This window comes from Ahaetulla prasina, chromosome 3 (genome assembly GCF_028640845.1).
Source record: "Ahaetulla prasina isolate Xishuangbanna chromosome 3, ASM2864084v1, whole genome shotgun sequence".
Lineage (NCBI taxonomy): Eukaryota > Metazoa > Chordata > Lepidosauria > Squamata > Colubridae > Ahaetulla > Ahaetulla prasina.
Window position 1 is genome coordinate 147688128 of NC_080541.1, and position 22481 is coordinate 147710608.

The following is a 22481-nucleotide window of genomic DNA, read 5'->3' on the forward strand; positions in this document are numbered from 1 at the left end:
TGATTTGCTTGGTGGTCAGATATGTAGAAAGGAACTACTGGGAATCATATTCAGTTCCAAACCACTGATTCTATTGGTTCTTCATGTCAGATGCTTTACAGATAGTCCTTGACTTACAACTGCAATTGAGCCAAAATTTCAGTTGCAAAGTGAGACATTTGTTAAGTGAGTTTTGCCCCATTTTACAATCTTTCTTGCCCCAGTTGTTAAGTGAATCACTGCATTTAATTTAGTAACACAGTTGTTAAGTGAATCTGGTTTCCTCATTGACTTTGCTTGTCAGAAGGTTGCAAAAATGAATACATGACCCTAGGACACTGCAGCCATCATAAATATGAGCCAATTGCCAAGCATCTGAATTTTGATCACGTAACCATAGGATGCTGCAACGGTCGTAAGTGTGAAAAATGGTCATAAGTCACTTTTTTTGTTCCATTGTACCTTCGAATGGGCACTAAATAAACTGTTGTAAGTCAAGGAGTACCTGTATTTATCAGCCTTATGTAGCCACCCGTTCCACACAAGATGACTCCGAGCAGCGTACAATAAAAGCAATGATGAAAACACGTTATAAAAACCACATAGAACAATTAATTCAACATAAGAATTGAAGCCAAGATCAGAGATGGAAAGAACAGTGTGTGTGTGTGTATGTGTGTGTATGTTGTAATGTATGTGTATGTGTGTTGATACCCACATACATACAAACACGCTAGCATTAAAGCCAAATTTAAGTAAGGAATCTATGCAGAACATCCGCCTTTATTTTTTTTCCACGTCTTATTTGTTTTATTTATATAACATTCAATTTTCATCAAACATTGTATATTCTGGGTACAGTTATGTTTAGATAGTCATATTACACATCTTTGTTGTGTTAGAAAGTTAGAAAGGAGTATATATAAAAAGAGGAAATGGTAAAGAGTAGAGCTGGTAAAGAAGATGATGTTAAACGTTAAGTATTAATTTTATTATATTATTATATTATTAACATGATGGAGATGAATTATCACAAGAAAGATCAGCCTTTATTTTTAATAGACACTAAGATGACTAATAGATACTAGGACTCTGATATGGTTTCACTAAGTATCAAAATCTTATCAAAATCTAAGATTAGATTTTAAAGTTATTGGTTTTAAGGGTTTTTTATTATTTATATTGTTTTTAAATTCGGCAATAGAATAAGTTTTTTAATTGTTGTTTTTAATCTGTATTTATATGTATTTTAACTGCCTGTGAACCGCCCTGAGTCCTTAGGGAGATAGGGCGGTATATAAATTTGAAAAATAAATAAATAAATAAATAAAAGTGAAAAGGGTAAAGTATTTCAAACTTCAGTTTATCCTTCAAATCATGGTCACTGGGGAAGATTCCATCTGAAGGCCCTCTCTCCAGGTGGGATATAACATAACATAACATAACATCAGAGTTGGAAGGGACCTTGGAGGCCTTCTAGTCCAACCCCCTGCCCAGGCAGGAAACCCTACACCATCTCAGTCAGATGGTTATCCAACATTTTCTTAAAAATTTCCAGTGTTGGAGCATTCACAACTTCTGAAGGCAAGTTGTTCCACTTATTAATTGTTCTAACTGTCAGGAAATTTCTCCTTAGTTCTAAGTTGCTTCTTTCCTTGATCAGTTTCCACCCATTGCTTCTTGTTCTACCCTCAGGTGCTCTGGAGAACAGCCCGACTCCCACTTCTCTGTGGCAGCCCCTGAGATATTGGAACACTGCTATCATGTCTCCCTAGTCCTTCTTTTGTTAAACTAGACATACCCAGTTCCTGCAACCGTTCTTCATATGTTTTATCCTCCAGTCCCTAATCATCTTTGCTGCTCTTCTCTGTACTCTTTCTAGAGTCTCAACATCTTTTTTACATCGTGGCGACCAAAACTGGATGCAATATTCCAAGTGTGGCCTTACCAAGGCATTATAAAGTGGTACTAACACTTCACGTGATCTTGATTCTATCCTCTGTTTATGCAGCCCAGAACTGTGTTGGCTTTTTAACAGCTGCTGCACACTGCTGGCTCATATCTAAATGGTTATCCACTAGGACTCCAAGATCCCTCTCACAGGTACTACTATTGAGCAAGGTACCACATATACGGTACTGGTGCATTTTGTTTTTTGGCCTAAATGTAGAACCTTACTTTTTCACTGTTGAATTTCATTTTGTTAGATAGCGCCCAATGTTCAAGTCTGTCAAGATCTTTCTGTAACTTGAGCCTATCTTCTGGAGTGTTGGCTATTCCTGCCAGCTTGGTGTCATCTGCAAATTTGATGAGTTCCCATCTATCCCTCGTCCAAGTCATTGATGAAGATGTTGAAGAGTACTGGGCCTAAAACAGAGCCTTGGGGTACTCCACTGCATACTTCCTCCATGTGGATGTAGTTCCGTTGAGGACTACACGTTGAGTGCGTTGGTCAGCCAGTTACGAATCCATCTGGTGGTGGTGCTGTCTAACCCACATTTTTCTACTTTATCTAGTAGTAGGTTATGGTCTACTTTATCAAATGCTTTACTGAAGTCCAAGTAAATTATATCAACAGCATTCCTCTGGTCTACTAATTTTGTCATTTTGTCAAAGAATGCGATAAGATTAGTCTGGCATGATCTGTTTTTGACAAACCCATGTTGGCTTTTGGTTATTACTTTGTTTGCTTCTAGGTGTTCGGTGATTCGTTGCTTGATTATCTTTTCCAGAATCTTCCCCGGTATTGAGGTCAGACTGATAGGTCTGTAGTTTCCTGGATCTGTTTTTTTTCCTTTTTTGAAGATGGGAACTACATCAGCTCTTTTCCAGTCCTCTGGCAGCTCCCCTGTGCTCCAGGATCTTTGAAAGATATAGTTCAGTGGTTCTGAGATCATGTCTGCCAGTTCCTTCAGAACCTTGGGGTGTAATCCATCCGTGTGTGTGGCCCTCTGTGGACCAAATCATGAGGCTATTTGGGGCAGGGAGAACCTCAGTGTCAAAGACATGTGGCGGCTTACTTCAGGGTTAATCTTACTTAAAGGATTTCATTTTTCCCAAAGGATGAATATTTTTTAAAAACTAGCCCAAGTTCTAGGATTAAGATAATTTCTCATCGTAGTCAGAATGCCTTGTTTGGGAAGGAAAAGTGCCCTTAGCCAAGTCATTGTTCTGAGAAGAGTGAACAAGGTCACTGCAGAAGACCAGAGAATATGTCGAAACAGACCCTTATATAGAGCTCCTTATGTATAAAGTTCAAAAAAGTTGTGGATGGTTACATTTCTTAGCTTCATTATAAGCTTGTTTATAAAAATGAAGGCCAAGTGGTGACAGGTGAAGTTTGTCACTGATAGGCAGACACTTTCATAACTACAGGCTTTACAAGAGGAGTTGTTAGCTAGCCAGTTGGCTGGGCAAGTAATCTTCAGACAAATAGTGTGCATAACTTTCTGATTTATTTTAAAGACAGCTTCGGGTCTTGTGGAACTAGACAACTTAGTCTTTCAGTTAGAAAGTATATTTCCCTTTGTCCATAGATTATAGTCACCTGTTTGCCTGCAGCAGTTACTTGCTTACACATAAATGCATAGTGATATGGTATATTGCAAATAATTAGAAGGGTATTAACTAATATAGGATATTAGTTAGGATCAGGGGCGGGTTTCAAAATCTGTCACTACCGGTTTGCTTGTGGGCTCTTGTGCTTGCGCGCAACGCTTCTGTGCATGCACAGAAACGGATGGGTGGAGTCTCCCGCCACCGCCACTACCAGTTCACCCAATCCAGGGCAAACAGGTAGCAACCCACCACTGGTTCGGATATTTTCTTCTACTTTGTCAGACAAGCAATGGATAAGAGTTTATTTGCCACAAAGAGGAACCAAGAACTGGGAATAAGTTAGGAAAATAACTGCTGACACAGTCATTATAGTGATTAAATCCAGCTTCAGAATGAAAACTCAGCAAAGTTCAGGCGGGTTACACCCATCATTCAGAAAAGGAATTACTATTTTTATAGCATTGCAAGAGTGCCAGTTTGGTATAGTGGTTACTGCACCAGATTAATACTAGCTGGAAGTTCTAGCCCTGCCTTAAATACAAAGCCAGCTGGGTGACCTTGGACCAGTTCCTCTCTTTCAGCCCCAGGAAAAAGGCAATGGCAAACCACTTCTTGCCAAGAAAATTGCAGGAATTTGTCCAGGACTCAAAACGTGAGTGTGTGTGTATGTGCGCACGCACGCGCGCGCACACACACACACACACACACACACACACAAAAATAGACCTACAAGTCTTTCTGAGTCACCCCCTTATATCTCAGTGAACCAACCTTTAGTGGTCATTCTGGGGTGAAAGCCCACAACTGAACTTGAAACGATGAAACACTTTTATCTATATTGCTCATAAAAATACTCCTCTTGAGACCTGTGTGATTAACCGGTTCCCACCTTGCTCTCCATTCAACTGGGTGCTTTGTCTATGTGAAAAGATGCTCGGCAATGTAGCCCAACCCCATGTCCCTTCATACCACTTCAGGTATGTCCACTTGTTAGCCTCAAAAGTTACCTTCTCAAGCCAGATGTACTTTCACATCCTGGAGATTTCCAGAGTGGCCCTAACTCTTCTGGAAGACATCAGCTCTATTGAGGAAGCAGTTAATGTCTGATGGAAAGGAGTGAAACCAAGTGACGGCTGCCTTTTCTTTCCCTCTCTGGAAGCATTTCTTGAATGCGATCCAAAGAAAATAACATGCTTGGCTCATTTCATGTAGCCTTAAGCTCTCGTAGTAAAACTTTAGAGACCTGGCAGGCTCAGCAGAGTCCTCCTTTGCTCTTGCCTCCATCACTTGATTCCAGACTTCATTTGTAAATTAGGCAGTCACGTAAAGCTTAATTAGAATTAATTATTTTATTCAAAAGTTGGAAGCTGCAGCGTAGCTATCTGTTGACTAGCCAGGCGGTGGCTTTCGCCCCCATTTTGTAGCCTTAGAAGGGCAGTGTGGCTGTGTTATCTTGATGGGGTCAAATGAATACTTAGCCTACACGCTGAAGTATGGTCTTTTGATGCATTTATGCTGTTGGCCTAACACATTAGAAATCTTGCAAAATATAAAAGCTTTGAATAGATGATTGGCTCATTAACGAATTTCCTCCAGACTGCTTGATGTTATTTTGTCTAAAGACCAGCAAGCTACCAGGGTTGAAGATCCAAATAACTTTCTAGGTGCTATAGGGTTCCCAGGCAATTAACTGGATACTGGTTGTTTTTAACAGGAAGGGCTTTAAAACAGTTTTCCTGTTTAGGATAAGGTTTTCCTGTATCCTGCACTTTGGTTCTTTATTTTATTTATGGGGGCGGGTGAGAGGTGTGGGTTCCTGGTTCTAACCTAGGATTAGCCCATAATTCATCTCTCCATTGATGTAACTTCTTCTTAAGACATTGTCCAGAACAACAGAAATGAAGATGTGTGATAAACTTACATGCATCAGTTTCCCTTTTCCATTTCTTCAATGGAAGAGGCCTTTTATATGGTGAGCTATGAAACATGAAAAATAAGAATAAAAAATGAACGGGTGCGGGATATTGCCTCACACAATTAAACCTTCACACTTAAAAAAACATAAAGCTGACTTTTATGGTTTATGTGGATATATTTGTGCATGCATATGCATGCAGTGGCATGTTTTATATGTCTGGGGGGGAAAACCAAGGCACAAGATGGGTCCAGGAGTTTGCTATGGGGCAGTGCAAACTAGTACAGCACGATGTGCAAATTGAGAGTAAATATTTGTGCTCCCTCACAAATACTCTAGTAACGTCAATTAAAAACATTCCATATCTCATGAAAAACCGCAGTAAAAGTTACTAGCATATTTCGTTAAACTGAGATTCGTTTTATTAATGCTGCACATTGCAAAACGTAAGGAAGATGTGTTGAGACTATCAGGTGATGAATAGACAGAATAAAGTTTAGTGAAATGTAGATTAATGACATTTGGGGCTCCCCTTTTAATACAAATCTGGTTATTCTTTTATAAGCCTTCTAGTAAAGTTGATACATGAAACACTGCAGTGAATATAATTTCTGTTAAAAAATTTAATGATGTAATGTGGTCACATGACCATCAAAAAAGGCTCATTGATATAAAGAGATTATATAATGTATTGGTTGAAATTGATTCAGAAATGGAGTTGGTTAAAGATTGTATGGTAAAATGGGCACAAAATTTTCAACAACCTATAATGTTAGAAACATGGGAAAAAATTTGGGTGAGGAATGTTAAATTTACGCAAGCACAAAATTTAAGAGAAAATTTTTATAAAATGTTTTATAGATGGCATTTAGATCCTAAAAAACTGTCATGTATGTATCCAAATGTGAAAGCAAAATGTTGGAGATGTGATTGTGAGGATGCTACCTATTATCATATATGGTGGACTTGCAAAAAAGTTAAAGCTTTTTGGATTAAAATATGGTGGATTATGCAGAACATTTTGAAAAGAAGATCAAGTTTGTTCCACAGTTCTTTTATTAGGAATAATTCCAGATTGCACTGTTATGGTCTACTTTATCTAGTAGTAGGTTATGGTCTACTTTATCTAGTAGTAGGTTATGGTCTACTTTATCTAGTAGTAGGTTATGGTCTACTTTATCTAGTAGTAGGTTATGGTCTACTTTATCTAGTAGTAGGTTATGGTCTACTTTATCTAGTAGTAGGTTATGGTCTACTTTATCTAGTAGTAGGTTATGGTCTACTTTATCAAATGCTTTACTGAAGTCCAAGTAAATTATATCAACAGCATTCCTCTGGTCTACTAATTTTGTCATTTTGTCAAAGAATGCGATAAGATTAGTCTGGCATGATCTGTTTTTTTTCCTTTTTTGAAGATGGGAACTACATCAGCTCTTTTCCAGTCCTCTGGCAGCTCCCCTGTGCTCCAGGATCTTTGAAAGATATAGTTCAGCGGTTCTGAGATCATGTCTGCCCGTTCCTTCAGGACCTTCGGGTGTAATCCATCCGTGTGTGGCCCTCTGTGGACCAAATCATGAGGCTATTTGGGGCAGAGAGAACCTCAGTGTCAAAGACATGTGGCGGCTTACTTCAGGGTTAATCTTACTTAAAGGATTTCATTTTTCCCAAAGGATGAATATTTTTAAAAAACTAGCCCAAGTTCTAGGATTAAGATAATTTCTCATCGTAGTCAGAATGCCTTGTTTGGGAAGGAAAAGTGCCCTTAGCCAAGTCATTGTTCTGAGAAGAGTGAACAAGGTCACTGCAGAAGACCAGAGAAGATGTCGAAACAGACCCTTATATAGAGCTCCTTATGTATAAAGTTCAAAAAAGTTGTGGATGGTTACATTTCTTAGCTTCATTATAAGCTTGTTTATAAAAATGAAGGCCAAGTGGTGACAGGTGAAGTTTGTCACTGATAGGCAGACACTTTCATAACTACAGGCTTTACAAGAGGAGTTGTTAGCTAGCCAGTTGGCTGGGCAAGTAATCTTCAGACAAATAGTGTGCATAACTTTCTGATTTATTTTAAAGACAGCTTCGGGTCTTGCGGAACTAGACAACTTAGTCTTCCAGTTAGAAAGTATATTTCCCTTTGTCCATAGATTATAGTCACCTGTTTGCCTGCAGCAGTTACATGCTTACACATAAATGCATAGTGATGTGATATATTGCAAATAATTCGAAGGTATTAACTAATATAGGATATTAGTTAGGATCAGGGGCGGGTTTCAAAATCTGTCACTACCGGTTTGCTTGTGGGCTCTTGTGCTTGCGCGCAACGCTTCTGTGCATGCACAGAAACGGATGGGTGGAGTCTCCCGCCACCGCCACTACCAGTTCACCCAATCCAGGGCAAACAGGTAGCAACCCACCACTGGTTCGGATATTTTCTTCTACTTTGTCAGACAAGCAATGGATAAGAGTTTATTTGCCACAAAGAGGAACCAAGAACTGGGAATAAGTGAGGAAAATAACTGCTGACACAGTCATTATAGTGATTAAATCCAGCTTCAGAATGAAAACTCAGCAAAGTTCAGGCGGGTTACACCCATCATTCAGAAAAGGAATTACTATTTTTATAGCATTGCAAGAGTGCCAGTTTGGTATAGTGGTTACTGCACCAGATTAATACTAGCTGGAAGTTCTAGCCCTGCCTTAAATACAAAGCCAGCTGGGTGACCTTGGACCAGTTCCTCTCTTTCAGCCCCAGGAAAAAGGCAATGGCAAACCACTTCTTGCCAAGAAAATTGCAGGAAATTGTCCAGGACTCAAAACGTGAGTGTGTGTGTGTGTATGTGTGGCCACACACACACACACACACACACACACACACACACACACACACACATAGACCTACAAGTCTTTCTGAGTCACCCCCTTATATCTCAGTGAACCAACCTTTAGTGGTCATTCTGGGGTGAAAGCCCACAACTGAACTTGAAACGATGAAACACTTTTATCTATATTGCTCATAAAAATACTCCTCTTGAGACCTGTGTGATTAACCGGTTCCCACCTTGCTCTCCATTCAACTGGGTGCTTTGTCTATGTGAAAAGATGCTCGGCAATGTAGCCCAACCCCATGTCCCTTCATACCACTTCAGGTATGTCCACTTGTTAGCCTCAAAAGTTACTTTCTCAAGCCAGATGTACTTTCACATCCTGGAGATTTCCAGAGCGGCCCTAACTCTTCTGGAAGACATCAGCTCTATTGAGGAAGCAGTTAATGTCTGATGGAAAGGAGTGAAACCAAGTGACGGCTGCCTTTTCTTTCCCTCTCTGGAAGCATTTCTTGAATGCGATCCAAAGAAAATAACATGCTTGGCTCATTTCATGTAGCCTTAAGCTCTCGTAGTAAAACTTTAGAGACCTGGCAGGCACAGCAGAGTCCTCCTTTGCTCTTGCCTCCATCACTTGATTCCAGACTTCATTTGTAAATTAGGCAGTCACGTAAAGCTTAATTAGAATTAATTATTTTATTCAAAAGTTGGAAGCTGCAGCGTAGCTATCTGTTGACTAGCCAGGCGGTGGCTTTCGCCCCCATTTTGTAGCCTTAGAAGGGCAGTGTGGCTGTGTTATCTTGATGGGGTCAAATGAATACTTAGCCTACACGCTGAAGTATGGTCTTTTGATGCATTTATGCTGTTGGCCTAACACATTAGAAATCTTGCAAAATATAAAAGCTTTGAATAGATGATTGGCTCATTAACGAATTTCCTCCAGACTGCTTGATGTTATTTTGTCTAAAGACCAGCAAGCTACCAGGGTTGAAGATCCAAATAACTTTCTAGGTGCTATAGGGTTCCCAGGCAATTAACTGGATACTGGTTGTTTTTAACAGGAAGGGCTTTAAAACAGTTTTCCTGTTTAGGATAAGGTTTTCCTGTATCCTGCACTTTGGTTCTTTATTTTATTTATGGGGGCGGGTGAGAGGTGTGGGTTCCTGGTTCTAACCTAGGATTAGCCCATAATTCACCTCTCCATTGATGTAACTTCTTCTTAAGACATTGTCCAGAACAACAGAAATGAAGATGTGTGATAAACTTACATGCATCAGTTTCCCTTTTCCATTTCTTCAATGGAAGAGGCCTTTTATATGGTGAGCTATGAAACATGAAAAATAAGAATAAAAAAATGAACGGGTGCGGGATATTGCCTCACACAATTAAACCTTCACACTTAAAAAAAAATAAAGCTGACTTTTATGGTTTATGTGGATGTATTTGTGCATGCATATGCATGCAGTGGCATGTTTTATATGTCTGGGGGGAAAAACCAAGGCACAAGATGGGTCCAGGAGTTTGCTATGGGGCAGTGCAAACTAGTACAGCACGATGTGCAAATTGAGAGTAAATATTTGTGCTCCCTCACAAATACTCTAGTAACGTCAATTAAAAACATTCCATATCTCATGAAAAACCGCAGCAAAAGTTACTAGCATATTTCGTTAAACTGAGATTCGTTTTATTAATGCTACCCATTGCAAAATGTAAGGAAGATGTGTTGAGACTATCAGGTGATGAATGGACAGAATAAAGTTTAGTGAAATGTAGATTAATGACATTTGGGGCTCCCCTTTTAATACAAATCTGGTTATTCTTTTATAAGCCTTCTAGTAAAGTTGATACATGAAACACTGCAGTGAATATAATTTCTGTTTAAAAATTTAATGATGTAATGTCACATGACCATCAAAAAAGGCTCATTGATATAAAGAGATTATATAATGTATTGGTTGAAATTGATTCGGAAATGGAGTTGGTTAAAGATTGTATGGTTAAATGGGCACAAAATTTTCAACAACCTATAATGTTAGAAACATGGGGAAAAAATTGGGTGAGGAATGTTAAATTTACGCAAGCACAAAATTTAAGAGAAAATTTTTATAAAATGTTTTATAGATGGCATTTAGATCCTAAAAAACTGTCATGTATGTATCCAAATGTGAAAGCAAAATGTTGGAGATGTGATTGTGAGGATGCTACCTATTATCATATATGGTGGACTTGCAAAAAAGTTAAAGCTTTTTGGATTAAAATATGGTGGATTATGCAGAACATTTTGAAAAAGAAGATCAAGTTTGTTCCACAGTTCTTTTTATTAGGAATAATTCCAGATTGCACTGTTATAGAGACAAAACTGATTTTGAATTTAATAACTGCTGCAAGACTATTGATTGCACAATATTGGAAGAAAGAAGACTTACCTACAATTGGAGAATGGATTAGTAAAGTATCAAATTTAGCAGAAATGGCAAAAATTTCTGCCTACTTGAAAGACTGTACACAAGAAAAATATATTTTGGAATGGAGAAAGTGGATTGATTATATTCAAAATAAGTATCAGATTAAAAAATATCAATTAGTTTTTGAGTGAAGTTAGGAATTGCTATGTATTAGAGTTTAAGAAAGAAGGGAATTGATAGTGTGATGGTGTGAAATGGAATATGTTTTATGTTATATTTTAGATTATGTTTGTTAGTTACAATACCCTGGATTCTGTTCTGGAAGTCTCGGGGGAAATGGGGGGGAGAAGGGGAAGATTATAAATTGATTGATTGCCATTGTACAGGAATAATGGTAGAATTAAACAAGTTGGAATGGTGTAAAGTCGGGACTGCTCGGTAACCACTCCCGAAGGGAAAGGGCAAGGAAAGAGGAGTAAAGAAGGAAGAAAGTAGGTAGGCAGGTAGGTAGGTAGGTAGGAAAGAAGGGGGGGAGAAGAAAGGATAGGAGGAGAAGAAAAAGATAGAGGGTTAGAAAGGATGGTAGTGAGAAGTGGGAAAGAGGAGGGGAAGTAGGAAAGCGAGGAGAAGGATGGTGGGGAAAGTAGAAGAAGGATGAGAAGGGTAGAAAGGATTAAGGGAGGGAGTGGCGGTCGAGCAGGCCTGATTGAGCATAATTTGAGTATAGGATTGATTGTTGGATAAGTTGGATAAGTGATTGTATTGTACACTGGTCAAATTGTGAGAATTATTATGGAAAATAAAAAAATTTGCCCGGAAAAAAAAAAAAGGCTCATTGAAATCTGAAGCAGATTTAGTTTGTGTTTTTAAAATCTTATCTAACAAAAAGATAATTGTTGTTATATTGCTTGTTGTGATTTGCCTGACCTAAATAAACTTTTATTTTAAAGGGAGTGCCTTTACCAGTCTGGATATGCTATATCTCTGCAGCAGACACTCCTTTTTGTAAGATATGTGATTATTATTATTATTATTATTATTATTATTATTATTAATCAAACTTGTATACCGCACCATCTCCCGTAGGACTCAGGGCGGTTCACAGGCATATTAAAACAGTATAATAAATAAACATTAAAACCCAATTAAAACTAAATATTATCATGGCCTGATCACTAAAACAGTAAAACCTATAAAAACCCCATTAAAATATGCTAAAACCTTCTATCTTAGGCTAGTCCTGCACGCTGAAACAATAGAGTCTTCAGTTCACGTCTGAAGGTCCGGAGGTCGGGTAGTTGTCGTAATCCTGGAGGAAGCTCATTCCACAGAGCTGGTGCCGCCACAGAGAAGGCCCTCCCCCTGGGGGCCGCCAACCTACATTGTTTGGTCGACGGCACCCTGAGGAGGCCCACTCTGTGGGAGTGCACAGGTCGTTGGGAGGCAATCGGCGGCAGAAGGCGGTCTCGAAGGTATCCCGGTCCTAAGCCATGGAGCGCTTTAAAGGTGGTAACCAAGACCTTGAATTGCACCCGAAAGACTACCGGTAGCCAGTGCAGGCCGCGCAGGATAGGTGTTATATGGGAGCAACGCGGTGCTCCCTCTATCACCCGCGCGGCCGCATTCTGGACTAACTGGAGCCTCCGGGTGCTCTTCAAGGGGAGCCCCATGTAGAGAATGTGATAATTCTTCAGGTTCGAAGAAGACATTCAATTGTGCAGTTCATTTGTGGAATCACAGATCTAGCACAATGGACCTCCATTGTTGTAATAACTGTGGGTGTTATTCTGTGATGCTGCTCATTGTTTTCTGTCATTTTTGATGACACCTATCTTCATAGCCTAGGACTGGCCAGCAGGTTATGTCAGCAGCTGCAGCTTCTAGTTCCTTTGGCTGAATGTCACAATAGTAGCGCCTCTTTCACAGTGCCTCTGTAGCACTTATGTTGTCAACCTCAAGGTCTCTTCCCAAACTCAGTATGTGCTAAAGATCAGTTGGTGAGATATATGGCAGTCATCCATTCCATGACATGTCGTACCCATCTCATCTGGGCTTCCGATAATCGGGAGTCAATGCTGGTGGACTTTGTCCAATTCAAGTTGGAGACGTCGTCTTGCCAACAAATGCCAAGGATAGAATGGAAACTGTTTGTGTGAAATTTTTCCACTTGTTTTTGTTACTTTGGTACAGAGTCTTCAGGATTCACATCCATAAAGGAGGGAAAAGATAACCATAGTTTTGTGGACTTTAGTTTTGTGAAGATATAGATGTTGTATTGATTGAGCCCCTCTCTCTATACACCCTCTGTATACATCCTCTGTATAATAGAATATCAATTAAATATGGCAAATAGTTTACACTGATTGTTAAATGTGCAAAGGATATATTTTGTTTACAGTTTCTTTCCTTTTAATGGTTGACTTGTTAGTTTTTGAATATTATGCATCTTTAACAAATAGAGCATTTTCACATATGTTAATGGACAATAGAAATTGGCAAACTTTTCTGGCCCAGATACTATTGTGTGATCTTATGAAATTGCTTGGACACTAAAACCAAATAAACAGTGTAGATCTGACTGGTGTAAATTTTAGGGTTGATACAGAAACATGATTGTATTTTCTTTTAGTTCTGCCTTTTATTCTTTTCTATTATTTGTGGTCTAATTATTGCCTTGTACATTGCATGGCCTTATAACTAATCAATAAAGTTATTTATTGAGAAGAAAGGAGGAATGAAGAAAGGAGGGAAGGAAAGGCACGTAAGAAAAGGTTGCTGGGAAAGAAATGGAGAAATAACAACCCCGAAAATATTCAAAGAATAAAAACGAAATAGTAAAAAAGAAAAGAAAAAAGAAAAGGAATGAAAGGGAATGAATATGAATAAAAATGGAGAAATTAGAAAACAAAGGGCGAAAAAAGATGTAATTTGATAAAATAAGCAAAGAAATATTAGGAAAGGAATAAAAAGTTAGGGGAAAAATATATATTTTGGCAGGATTTCTTCTACTTTGATTATGTAGGGCAGCAATTGTCGAAGTATGGTCTAAGGACTCCTGGTGGTCCCTGGGTCCCTTTTATAAATTCTTGATTATTACTATGTACCCTGCCCAGAGTCACTGTTTAAGAATATATCGGTATGCTTTCAGTTAGTCATCCAGAAGTACTTCATATCTATCTGCAACATGTTGTTGTTTGAAACAAAGCTCTATTGAGTGTTGGTGATGTTCAAAATCGCCATGACAAGTCATTGGTCACAGTGTTTTAGAAAAAAAGTGTCTTATGAAAATAATCACATTATTCTATTTCACTTGGTTGCTGTGGGCATTTCTCAAACAGATCCTTTCCTTCTTTCCCACCAGAATAAGTTTCCTATGAGGCAATCTTCTATGAGATCTGACAACATGAAAGACAAGTTATCAATTTTCCGATTTTCATCCCTCTGAGATAGGATTTAATTTGATTAAGAACACATGTGCTGCTGACATCTGTTTTAAAATAGTGTGCATGGCTTGCACTATTCTTTGATATCCATAACTATTAAATGCGATGCTAATGAGGATTCTCATGTTGATTCTTTAACTCCCATATATAAATCCCTGAAAAAAGTTGTCAAAGGTTAGGCAGTTTTCCAGAGTGCATTAGTTTCTAGTACTTTAGGATCATTTCACTTCCTGGTTTAACTAAGTGGTTAGCTTACCAGTTCATACCATCTAAGATTTACCTAAATGACCCTGGTTAGCAGTGGTAGTGATCCAAAAGATCAAATTCCATTAACCTTGAGCGGATGCCATAAAGCATTTCTCTGATCCGTTTCTCCCACTTAAGGAGCTTTGAGATTGGGTTGATATTACATGAACTGCTCCATAGTAGCTTAAATGTTTTCTACTATCATCAACTGACTTTTCAAAGAGCAGCTTTAAGAGTAAGAAGGTTCTTTCTTGCAGGATCAGTACAGTTGTATTGTGCCTCAGGATTTTATTTCATTGCATCCGTTAGCTTGCTTGGGCTAATATACAGCATGAAAGCCGTTTTTGTATCAGATTGGCCTTGAAAACACCAATTTTCATTGCACAATGCCTGCTTTGCTGTCTCTGAAAGTCCCCCACCCCCCATCAATGGACTGATAGTCCTCTAATTCAGCGTAAGGCAGCTTCCTGTGTCGGTTGACTTCATATCCTCTGATGCTGTTTTCGCGAGTCGGACTTGAATGTTGCAGTTGGTTTAAAACGTCTTGTGAACTTGGAGGTCACAAATGACAGTGAAGCAGTGGAACAATACCTTGAATGAAATATAGAAATGTGGTCAATTTAATTTTTTTAAAAAAGCATACATCCAGTTTTGTTTCTGTTCAGTAACTACTTCTAGGATTTGTGCTCAAGAAAGAAGAACATAACATGGGATTTCTGAATGTTTGTTGTTATAGAAATGGCTAATATACGTTAAGGGAAAAACGTATATTTTTTTATCCTACTGTGCTAAAAAAAGTTAGAATTTAATGCTTTTTTTTTCTTCTTTCCCCACCTCATCCCACGCTTCTCTTTCCCCTTCTTTTCCCTCCCCCACTTCTCTATTACCTTTATTTTCAATTGTATTTTATATTATGATAATTTTTAATAAAAGTATATATTTAAAAAGAGAAAAGGCGGGAATATAGAAAAATGGTGAATAATGACATATCATTAATAAGCCCATATTTTTTTTGTGGACTTCAATTATTACATGTATATCTGAGTGAATTTTATTCATTCACCATATGAAACAGGAAAAAAAAACAAGTTCTGTTTTCTTGTATAGTGAACAGGACCCAGTATTAAATCAGCGTTCATCTGTATATGCAATACAGTATGGGGGTACAATGTACAATGGAGTCCCCCATTAGCAAGGCTTCCCCTACTTTTTATTAAACTGCTTTGTGCAAATCAGGAAGGGCACTCAAATTGCTGTTTCCTCAACAGGCATAAGTGAGGAAGCTTGATAAAAATGAGCTATTGAAGTGCCTCTGATTTCGGAATTCAGCCTGGAGCAGATATCTTAGTGGTTCATCGTCTTCTTTACATTACCTTAGCTCAATTTTTCCTAAAGCTGGAATTACAGGACCTAAATTTTTCAGTCACTGTTTATTGGGGGTTTTGAGAGGTGTCCCACCACAACTAGGGAGTTTTTCTTTAAGGAAGAGTTTCGGGTATCCCCCCCAAAAAATCAGCATTTTTGTTGTTATTTTCTCAATTATGTAATATTTGGGTTTGTTTGTTTTTCTATTATTGGCATATAATACAAAATATCTTGTTCAGAAATATCTAGCATTTGGGTCCATGTTTCAAATCCGTATGCATCTTTTCTATGTTTTCTTTGTAGAAGGTAATACCTTCTCATCCACATTAAATCTTTCATTGATAGCTAATTGAGATGAAATCCATGTTCTTGGTGAGATAGTCTATTTAAAGGGACTTCAGGTTGTCCAGATGATTGCCATATAGTTTATTTAGCAGGTAGTGGAGACAGTGTCACAGTTTTAATGTCACGATTTTACAACTGATAAGTTTTTGAAGAGACGATTGTTTGGTAGCAGGTGACTGTCACATTAAATATGGCTTCCGATCTCCTCAGCTTTCAGCAAGCTCCACGGTGCAGTTTGAGAAGGAAGACTTCTCCTTGACAGCAAAGAGAGAAGAGAAACCCCTTCCTCAAGGAAATAAGCATCTGTTAGAGTGGGCTGAAAAGGAATATGGAGCAGTAACATCCTTCACTGAATTTAAAATATCCAGGAACGTTTACATAAAAGTGGGTGAAGGTAAGTCTGTTGAAGCTTGTATGACTGTTAATAAGAAGTGGGGTTTAATTAATGTTTGTCTTCAATCTCACCTGAGGGACATTCCTGAGCTCTCCTGAGATAAGAAATCATTCCCAAAAGTGGTTTCTTTCGTATCCTTGTCGTTGCCACAAGGGGAAAGCAATGTATTAAAAAGGGTCAATTTACACAGAATGTTCACTGGGGACATTTGGATGAATTTTGGTTTCCAAAGGGTTTCATTTGATAATCCCCCCAGAAGTGGCAAATGAAAGAGGAATTAAAGGAAGGAGGGCTGTAAAATAAAGATTGCCAAATAAAACTTGCCAGACTCTGACAAATTGGGGTGAGTGTGTGTCGAATCCTGGTGCTTGTCAAACTAGTTTGGATGACTGGGTGCTGATCAGAAAGGTTTTCTGATAGGAGTTTAAGGTTTTACATGTTAGTAATATTTTATTTTTATCGCACCTTTATTAGTTTTATAAATAACTCAAGGCAGTAAACCACTGGTGGGATTCACATTTTTTTTTTTACTACCGGTTCTGTGGGCGTGGCTTGGTGGGCGTGGCAGGGGAAGGTTACTGCAAAATCTCCATTTCCACCCCACTCTGGGGCCAGGCAGAGGTGGTATTTGCAGGTTCTCTGAACTACTCAAAATTTCCGCTACCGGTTCTCCAGAAACAGTCAAAAACAGCTGAATACCACCTCTGCAGTAAACATAACCGAATGCTCTTTAATCCTCATATTTTCCCCACAACAGTCACCCTGTGAGGTGGACTGGGTTGAGTAAGTGATAGGCACAAAGTCACCCAGCTGGTTTTTCATGCCTACGACAGGACTAGAATTCACCGTCTCCTGATTACTAGCCTGGTGCCTGAACCACTAGATCAAACTGGCATAAAGCCTGTTAGTTACTGGTGTGATACATGAGGCACTGATTACATCTCAAAATAATTTGCTCTTGGCAGTGCAGCAAAATATCTAAATATGAAACAATATTTTATTGCCCAGTATGTTCCTTGAAAGTAAGGAACCCAATGCATATTTAAATGCCAACATGGATGGATGGATGCTCTAATTTTGTGCACCTGAACTGGAATCTAATACATCCACCTGCCATTTATACTGCCAGTGTTTTTGAATATATCTTTTGACTATTTACTTTGCAGGCGTGGGTACATCAAAGACATCAAAGAGCAGCATAATTCCAGTTTACAGCGATTGAGATGGTCAACTTTTGTGTCAGATTTTTTTAGTCTTCCGTATCTAGATTATTGACGATGTGGTGTGAATGTTAGGCTTCTGTGTTACCTCAAATTGCCATGCTATAATATATGGTATTACAGATAACTGTATTTTCATTTACTTCTTCGAGCAACTGAGCTGCACATTTTCTCTCTAACTTTTCTGATTTGCCATTTTGCCTTCTGTATTATGATGCCCTTATTTCATGAAGCATTAATTAGTTAAGTCTTTCAAAATCTACTTTGATGAATTTAAGCATTCCCATTTCAATGCTGAAACTCTTTTTCCCTGTTAGCACTTTGCTAGCACCTAGAGTGTAATCCCTTTGGTTTTCCGTTATCCTAGAGTTAAATCTTTTTAAAATACCTTCCAGCTGCAGGGAATTTTACTGTTGATATATGACTTTTGGCAGCAATAATTTATTGAGGAAAGTTGATACATGATGAACATTTTTGATAAAAATGCTTATCTTGTTAAGCCAAAAGAACTAAAGTTTACACCAGTGTTGGGTCATGTTGGATAGGAATATCAAGGTAACACGTAATGAGTAACAAAGCATGATATTGCCTTTCCCATTTTAAAGCAGAGGTGCTGTGTACACACACACACACACACACACACACACACACACACACACACACACAAATAATAAGATCCAGGACACACTTTCTCAATTTGGACCAGAAAGTTGGCAACATCCAAAAGAGGTAAAAGTTATTTATCAATTGTTTTTTTTCTTTTCCTGGAATCAGCTCTTTTCTTAGCAATTGTTCCATGCAATCACTTATCCTAAACTGATGTTTTGCTGTTATTGTTCAATTGCTGGCAATGTTTATGTGAGTGTAGTCGAGGACAGGTGAAGATTGTTGGCATTAATTTTCTTCTAAAGGAGAATTAAAATCTACGAAACCTGAAGACCAACAAACGAACAGTAATTTTCACCCTTTTACTATATGTAATGGAAGAATAATTGCTATGTAATAAGAAATTGTAAAAAAAATGTAAAAAATTATCAGAAATTAATAGGTCGTCCACATTAGTTTGTTGAGGAATTGTTTTGCCATAAATTTAGCATTGCTATAAAGTTGCTATAGAGGTCTTTACTACTTGCCTAGGGACAACTGTTGCCCAAGGATTACTCTATCCATGCATAGCAGGGCTAGATATATAGCACAAAAAACAACTCTTGTACTACTGCTATAATATCTATTGGTTCATAGTAATAGCAGTAAATAAATAAATCTGAATTTATTAATAAAATAGTAACCAGCAGGTAAATAAATAAGGTGCACACACATTCCCTAAGAACCTTGTATAGACCATCTTACCTTTCATGATGAGAAAAAAGATCTTGTAAGATTATAGGATATAGTCTTATTCTGTGCCATACTATTTATCTGCTATTAACATCTGCCCAGATTCCAAACTTCTCTTCTCCATTGACAAAAATCACAGACTTCTTGACAAACCATTTAATAATTCATCTCTGTTATATCAAGTTTACAGATATGTACATTAGAATATACACGGTTTTAACAGCTCTTCATTAGCATGGGCATTATAGTAAAACAGCAGTTATAATATTTGTTTTATACTCCCTGGATTCACAACTTCTGCAGGAAGAGCAAATTGAAATCATTTGTACAGCTCCACCTGAGGCACCAATTTAGCTATTCCTGAATCCGGAATCCTTGTTAATAATGACTCTTGGCTGTCATTTCAGGGTTGCAACTCATGCTACCTTGAATACCATTTAGAATGCAGTAGCCTGATTAGTAATAGTAATAGATTAGTAATTTGCCTGTTCTATAGTGGTACAATGAGAGCTTCACAGGTTGCCAAGTAGGCTACTGGGTACAGTTCAAGGTGTTGGTCATTACCTTTACAGCCTTTGTATCTTAAGAACAGTATGTATCGGATGCCTTCTTCTAGTGGTACCTGCTTATCTGGTGACACGTAGAAGAGGCAGCTTGCTATGGATCCCCACCAGGGGTGAAATCCAGCAGATTCTGACAGGTTCTGGAGAACTGGTAGCAGAAATTTTGTGTAGTTCGGAGAACCAGCAAATACCACCTTTGGCTGTCCCCAGAGTGGGGTGGGAATGGAGATTTTGCAGTATCCTTCCCCTGGAGTAGGGTGGGAATGGAGATTTTGCAGTATCCTTCCCCTGGAGTAGGGTGGGAATGGAGAGTTTGCAGTATCCTTCCCCTGCCACGCCACCAAGCCACTCCATGCCCACAAAGCCACGCCCACAGAACCAGTAGTAAAAAATTTGGATTTCACACTGGTCCCAACCCCAAGGAGGTGTTGTCATCAGGGACCTGGTGGTGAGCCTTCGCCCTCTTCTCTCCCGAATAAGTTAGCTACATAGTTTACTTATTTACATAGATAAGGATGGCTGAAATCCTGGTAGTGTTTCAGAACGCTTTCAGGACCTGGGTTACCTGCAGGATCTTTGCGGACAACATAGTTGGTTAAACAGAGGAGGTGCCACTAGCAGTTGATGAAGGAGAGATGACTGTCATTATTCATTGTCTTATTTACTGCTTACTGTAAAGTGGGGGGCGGCTTACCTTACTTGGGGTATTCTTTCAGTTGGAATAGCATATCAGCCTAAGTAGGTGTAGATGTAGATAAAAAATGAAGACTGTGTCTCCTCACCCTATGCTGGACTACTGAAAAAACTCTTTTTAATTGGGGAATATATAGAGAAAAATGAATAAGTTGAACTAGGGCCTTATTAATTGTCAGTTGAGGCAATCTTTTACTAAGATTTTTGCGTGCACATAGGAGTAACTGCTGAAAGTAGATACATACTATGTACTATGTACATACGTACATACACATACATTAACTATATGAATAACATTAAAGTAATAAGACACCAGAACAGTGTAGTGCACATACCCAACCACCCACTCACTCACTTTTCCACTACCTGCAAAATAAAACACAGCAGCATAAAACCCACCCACTCATATGCACTTTAATTTCCCCATAGTAATAGTTGTTGTTTTTTTTAAAAGAAAAGATCTGTTAGTAGACATCCCTGCATAATCTCTATTCAATGCCTTCCATTCCTCCATGACCTGCCCCAGCCTAATGCAATAGCAGCAAGAATGTAGTTGTGTTGTGTCTTGTCCGCTCTCACCGCAGCCGGGGTCTGCTTATCTGCTCCCGAACACGGAGGAATGTATGCCTCCCGGCCCCAGTTCTGGCTCCATGCCCAGACAAGCTGCAGAGGAGGGGGCACCTCCCGGTCCCAGCCCTGGCTCCATGCCCAAGCAGGCTGCAGAGGAGGGAGCACCCCCCGGCCCCAGTCCTGGCTCCATGCCCAGGCAAACGGAGCAGCTAGACCCCTCCCCCTCCTCCACAGCATGTGAGCCTGAGGAAAGTTTACTTCCAACAACAGCTGATTGGAGTGACCCTCGCATCAGAAGATTGGATAGGCGGAGGCAACAGAAGGAAGGGAGGGGCAGGCCTTAATGAGTGCTGAGTCATGGAGCCACACCCCATGGCCTATATAAAGGATCTGCTTTCTGGCAGTCTCTGAGTCAGGCAAAGTCGAACTTATCTTGCTGAAGTCACTTACTGGTCTCCTGCCTGCTCTGAGGACTTTGCTAGGACTTTGGGCAGAGCTGCAGAGGCAAGCCTGATTCGGATTTCCCTGACCCGGCCGTCAGCGGAGGAGTGGGACACGACAAGTTGATTTTGGTGGCCATACATTAGCAACGCAGTCACAAGGGACAAAATAACTACCCAATCTCAGCCTCTGAAAATACAAGTAGTCCTCGACTTATGACCACAATTGAGCCCAAAATTTATGTTGTTAAGTGAGGCATTTCAGTGAGTTTTGCCCCATTTTATGACCTCTTTTGCCACAGTTGTTAATCACTGCAGGTGTTACATAAGTAACATGGTTGTTAAGTGAATCTAGCTTCCCCATTGACTTTGCTTGTCAGAAGGTAGCAATAGGTGACCACATGCTTCCTGGGACGTTGCGGATGTCATAAATATGAGTCAGTTGCCGGATGGCTGAATTTTGATCACATGACCATGGAGATGCTGCAGCAGCCGTAAATGTGAAAAACAGTCATAAGTCACTTTTTTATAAGTCACATAAGTCATAAGTCCGTGGTAATTTCAAATGGTCACTAAATGAACTGTTATAAGTCAAGGGCTACCTATACTCAAGATGATGCCACAGTGGTTAGAATGCAGTATTGCAGGTAACTCTGCCCACAACCTGGAGTTCGATCCTGACCGGCTCAAGGTTAATTCAGCTTTTCATCCTTTTGAGGTCAGTAAAATGAGGACCAAGATTGTTGGGAACAATGTGCTGACTCTGGAAATCGTTTAGAGAAAGCTTTAAAACTCTGTGAAGCGGTATATAACGTATTTAACATTTTTCGGAGTATAAAACGCACTTCCCCCCCCCCCAAAAAAAAGTGGGTGGAAAAGTCTGTGCGTCTTATACAGCGAATATTGCGACGTGGGGGGAGGGGAGTTGGTGTGGTTCCGATCAGCTGTTCTAGAATGGGACGCAGTGGTTGGAACAAATGGGCCACAGTGGTGAACGGGGCATGGTGAAGCGGCGGCGGTGGCAAACAGGCTGCGCTGAACAAGCCATGGCGGTGGCGAACAGGCTGTAGCAAAAGGGCTGCGGTGGCGGCAAATTGGCCACACCGGTGAATGGGCCGTGTGGAACAGGCCAGATGAATACAGGATGAATGCTGGGAGGCAGAGGCAGATTTTTTTTCTTGTTTT

The 22481-nt window shown here is 39.4% G+C and overlaps 1 protein-coding gene across 3 annotated transcripts in view; it reads left to right on the plus strand.

Moving 5' to 3' along the window:
* Positions 1 to 22481, plus strand: part of TGFBR3 (transforming growth factor beta receptor 3) — a 195654-nt gene that overhangs the window by 131199 nt on the left and 41974 nt on the right. For all 3 annotated transcript variants that reach the window (XM_058174719.1, XM_058174718.1, XM_058174720.1), the window contains exon 5: positions 16289 to 16472. In XM_058174719.1, coding sequence (XP_058030702.1) covers positions 16289 to 16472 — 184 coding nt within the window. The remainder of the gene's footprint in view (positions 1 to 16288; positions 16473 to 22481) is intronic.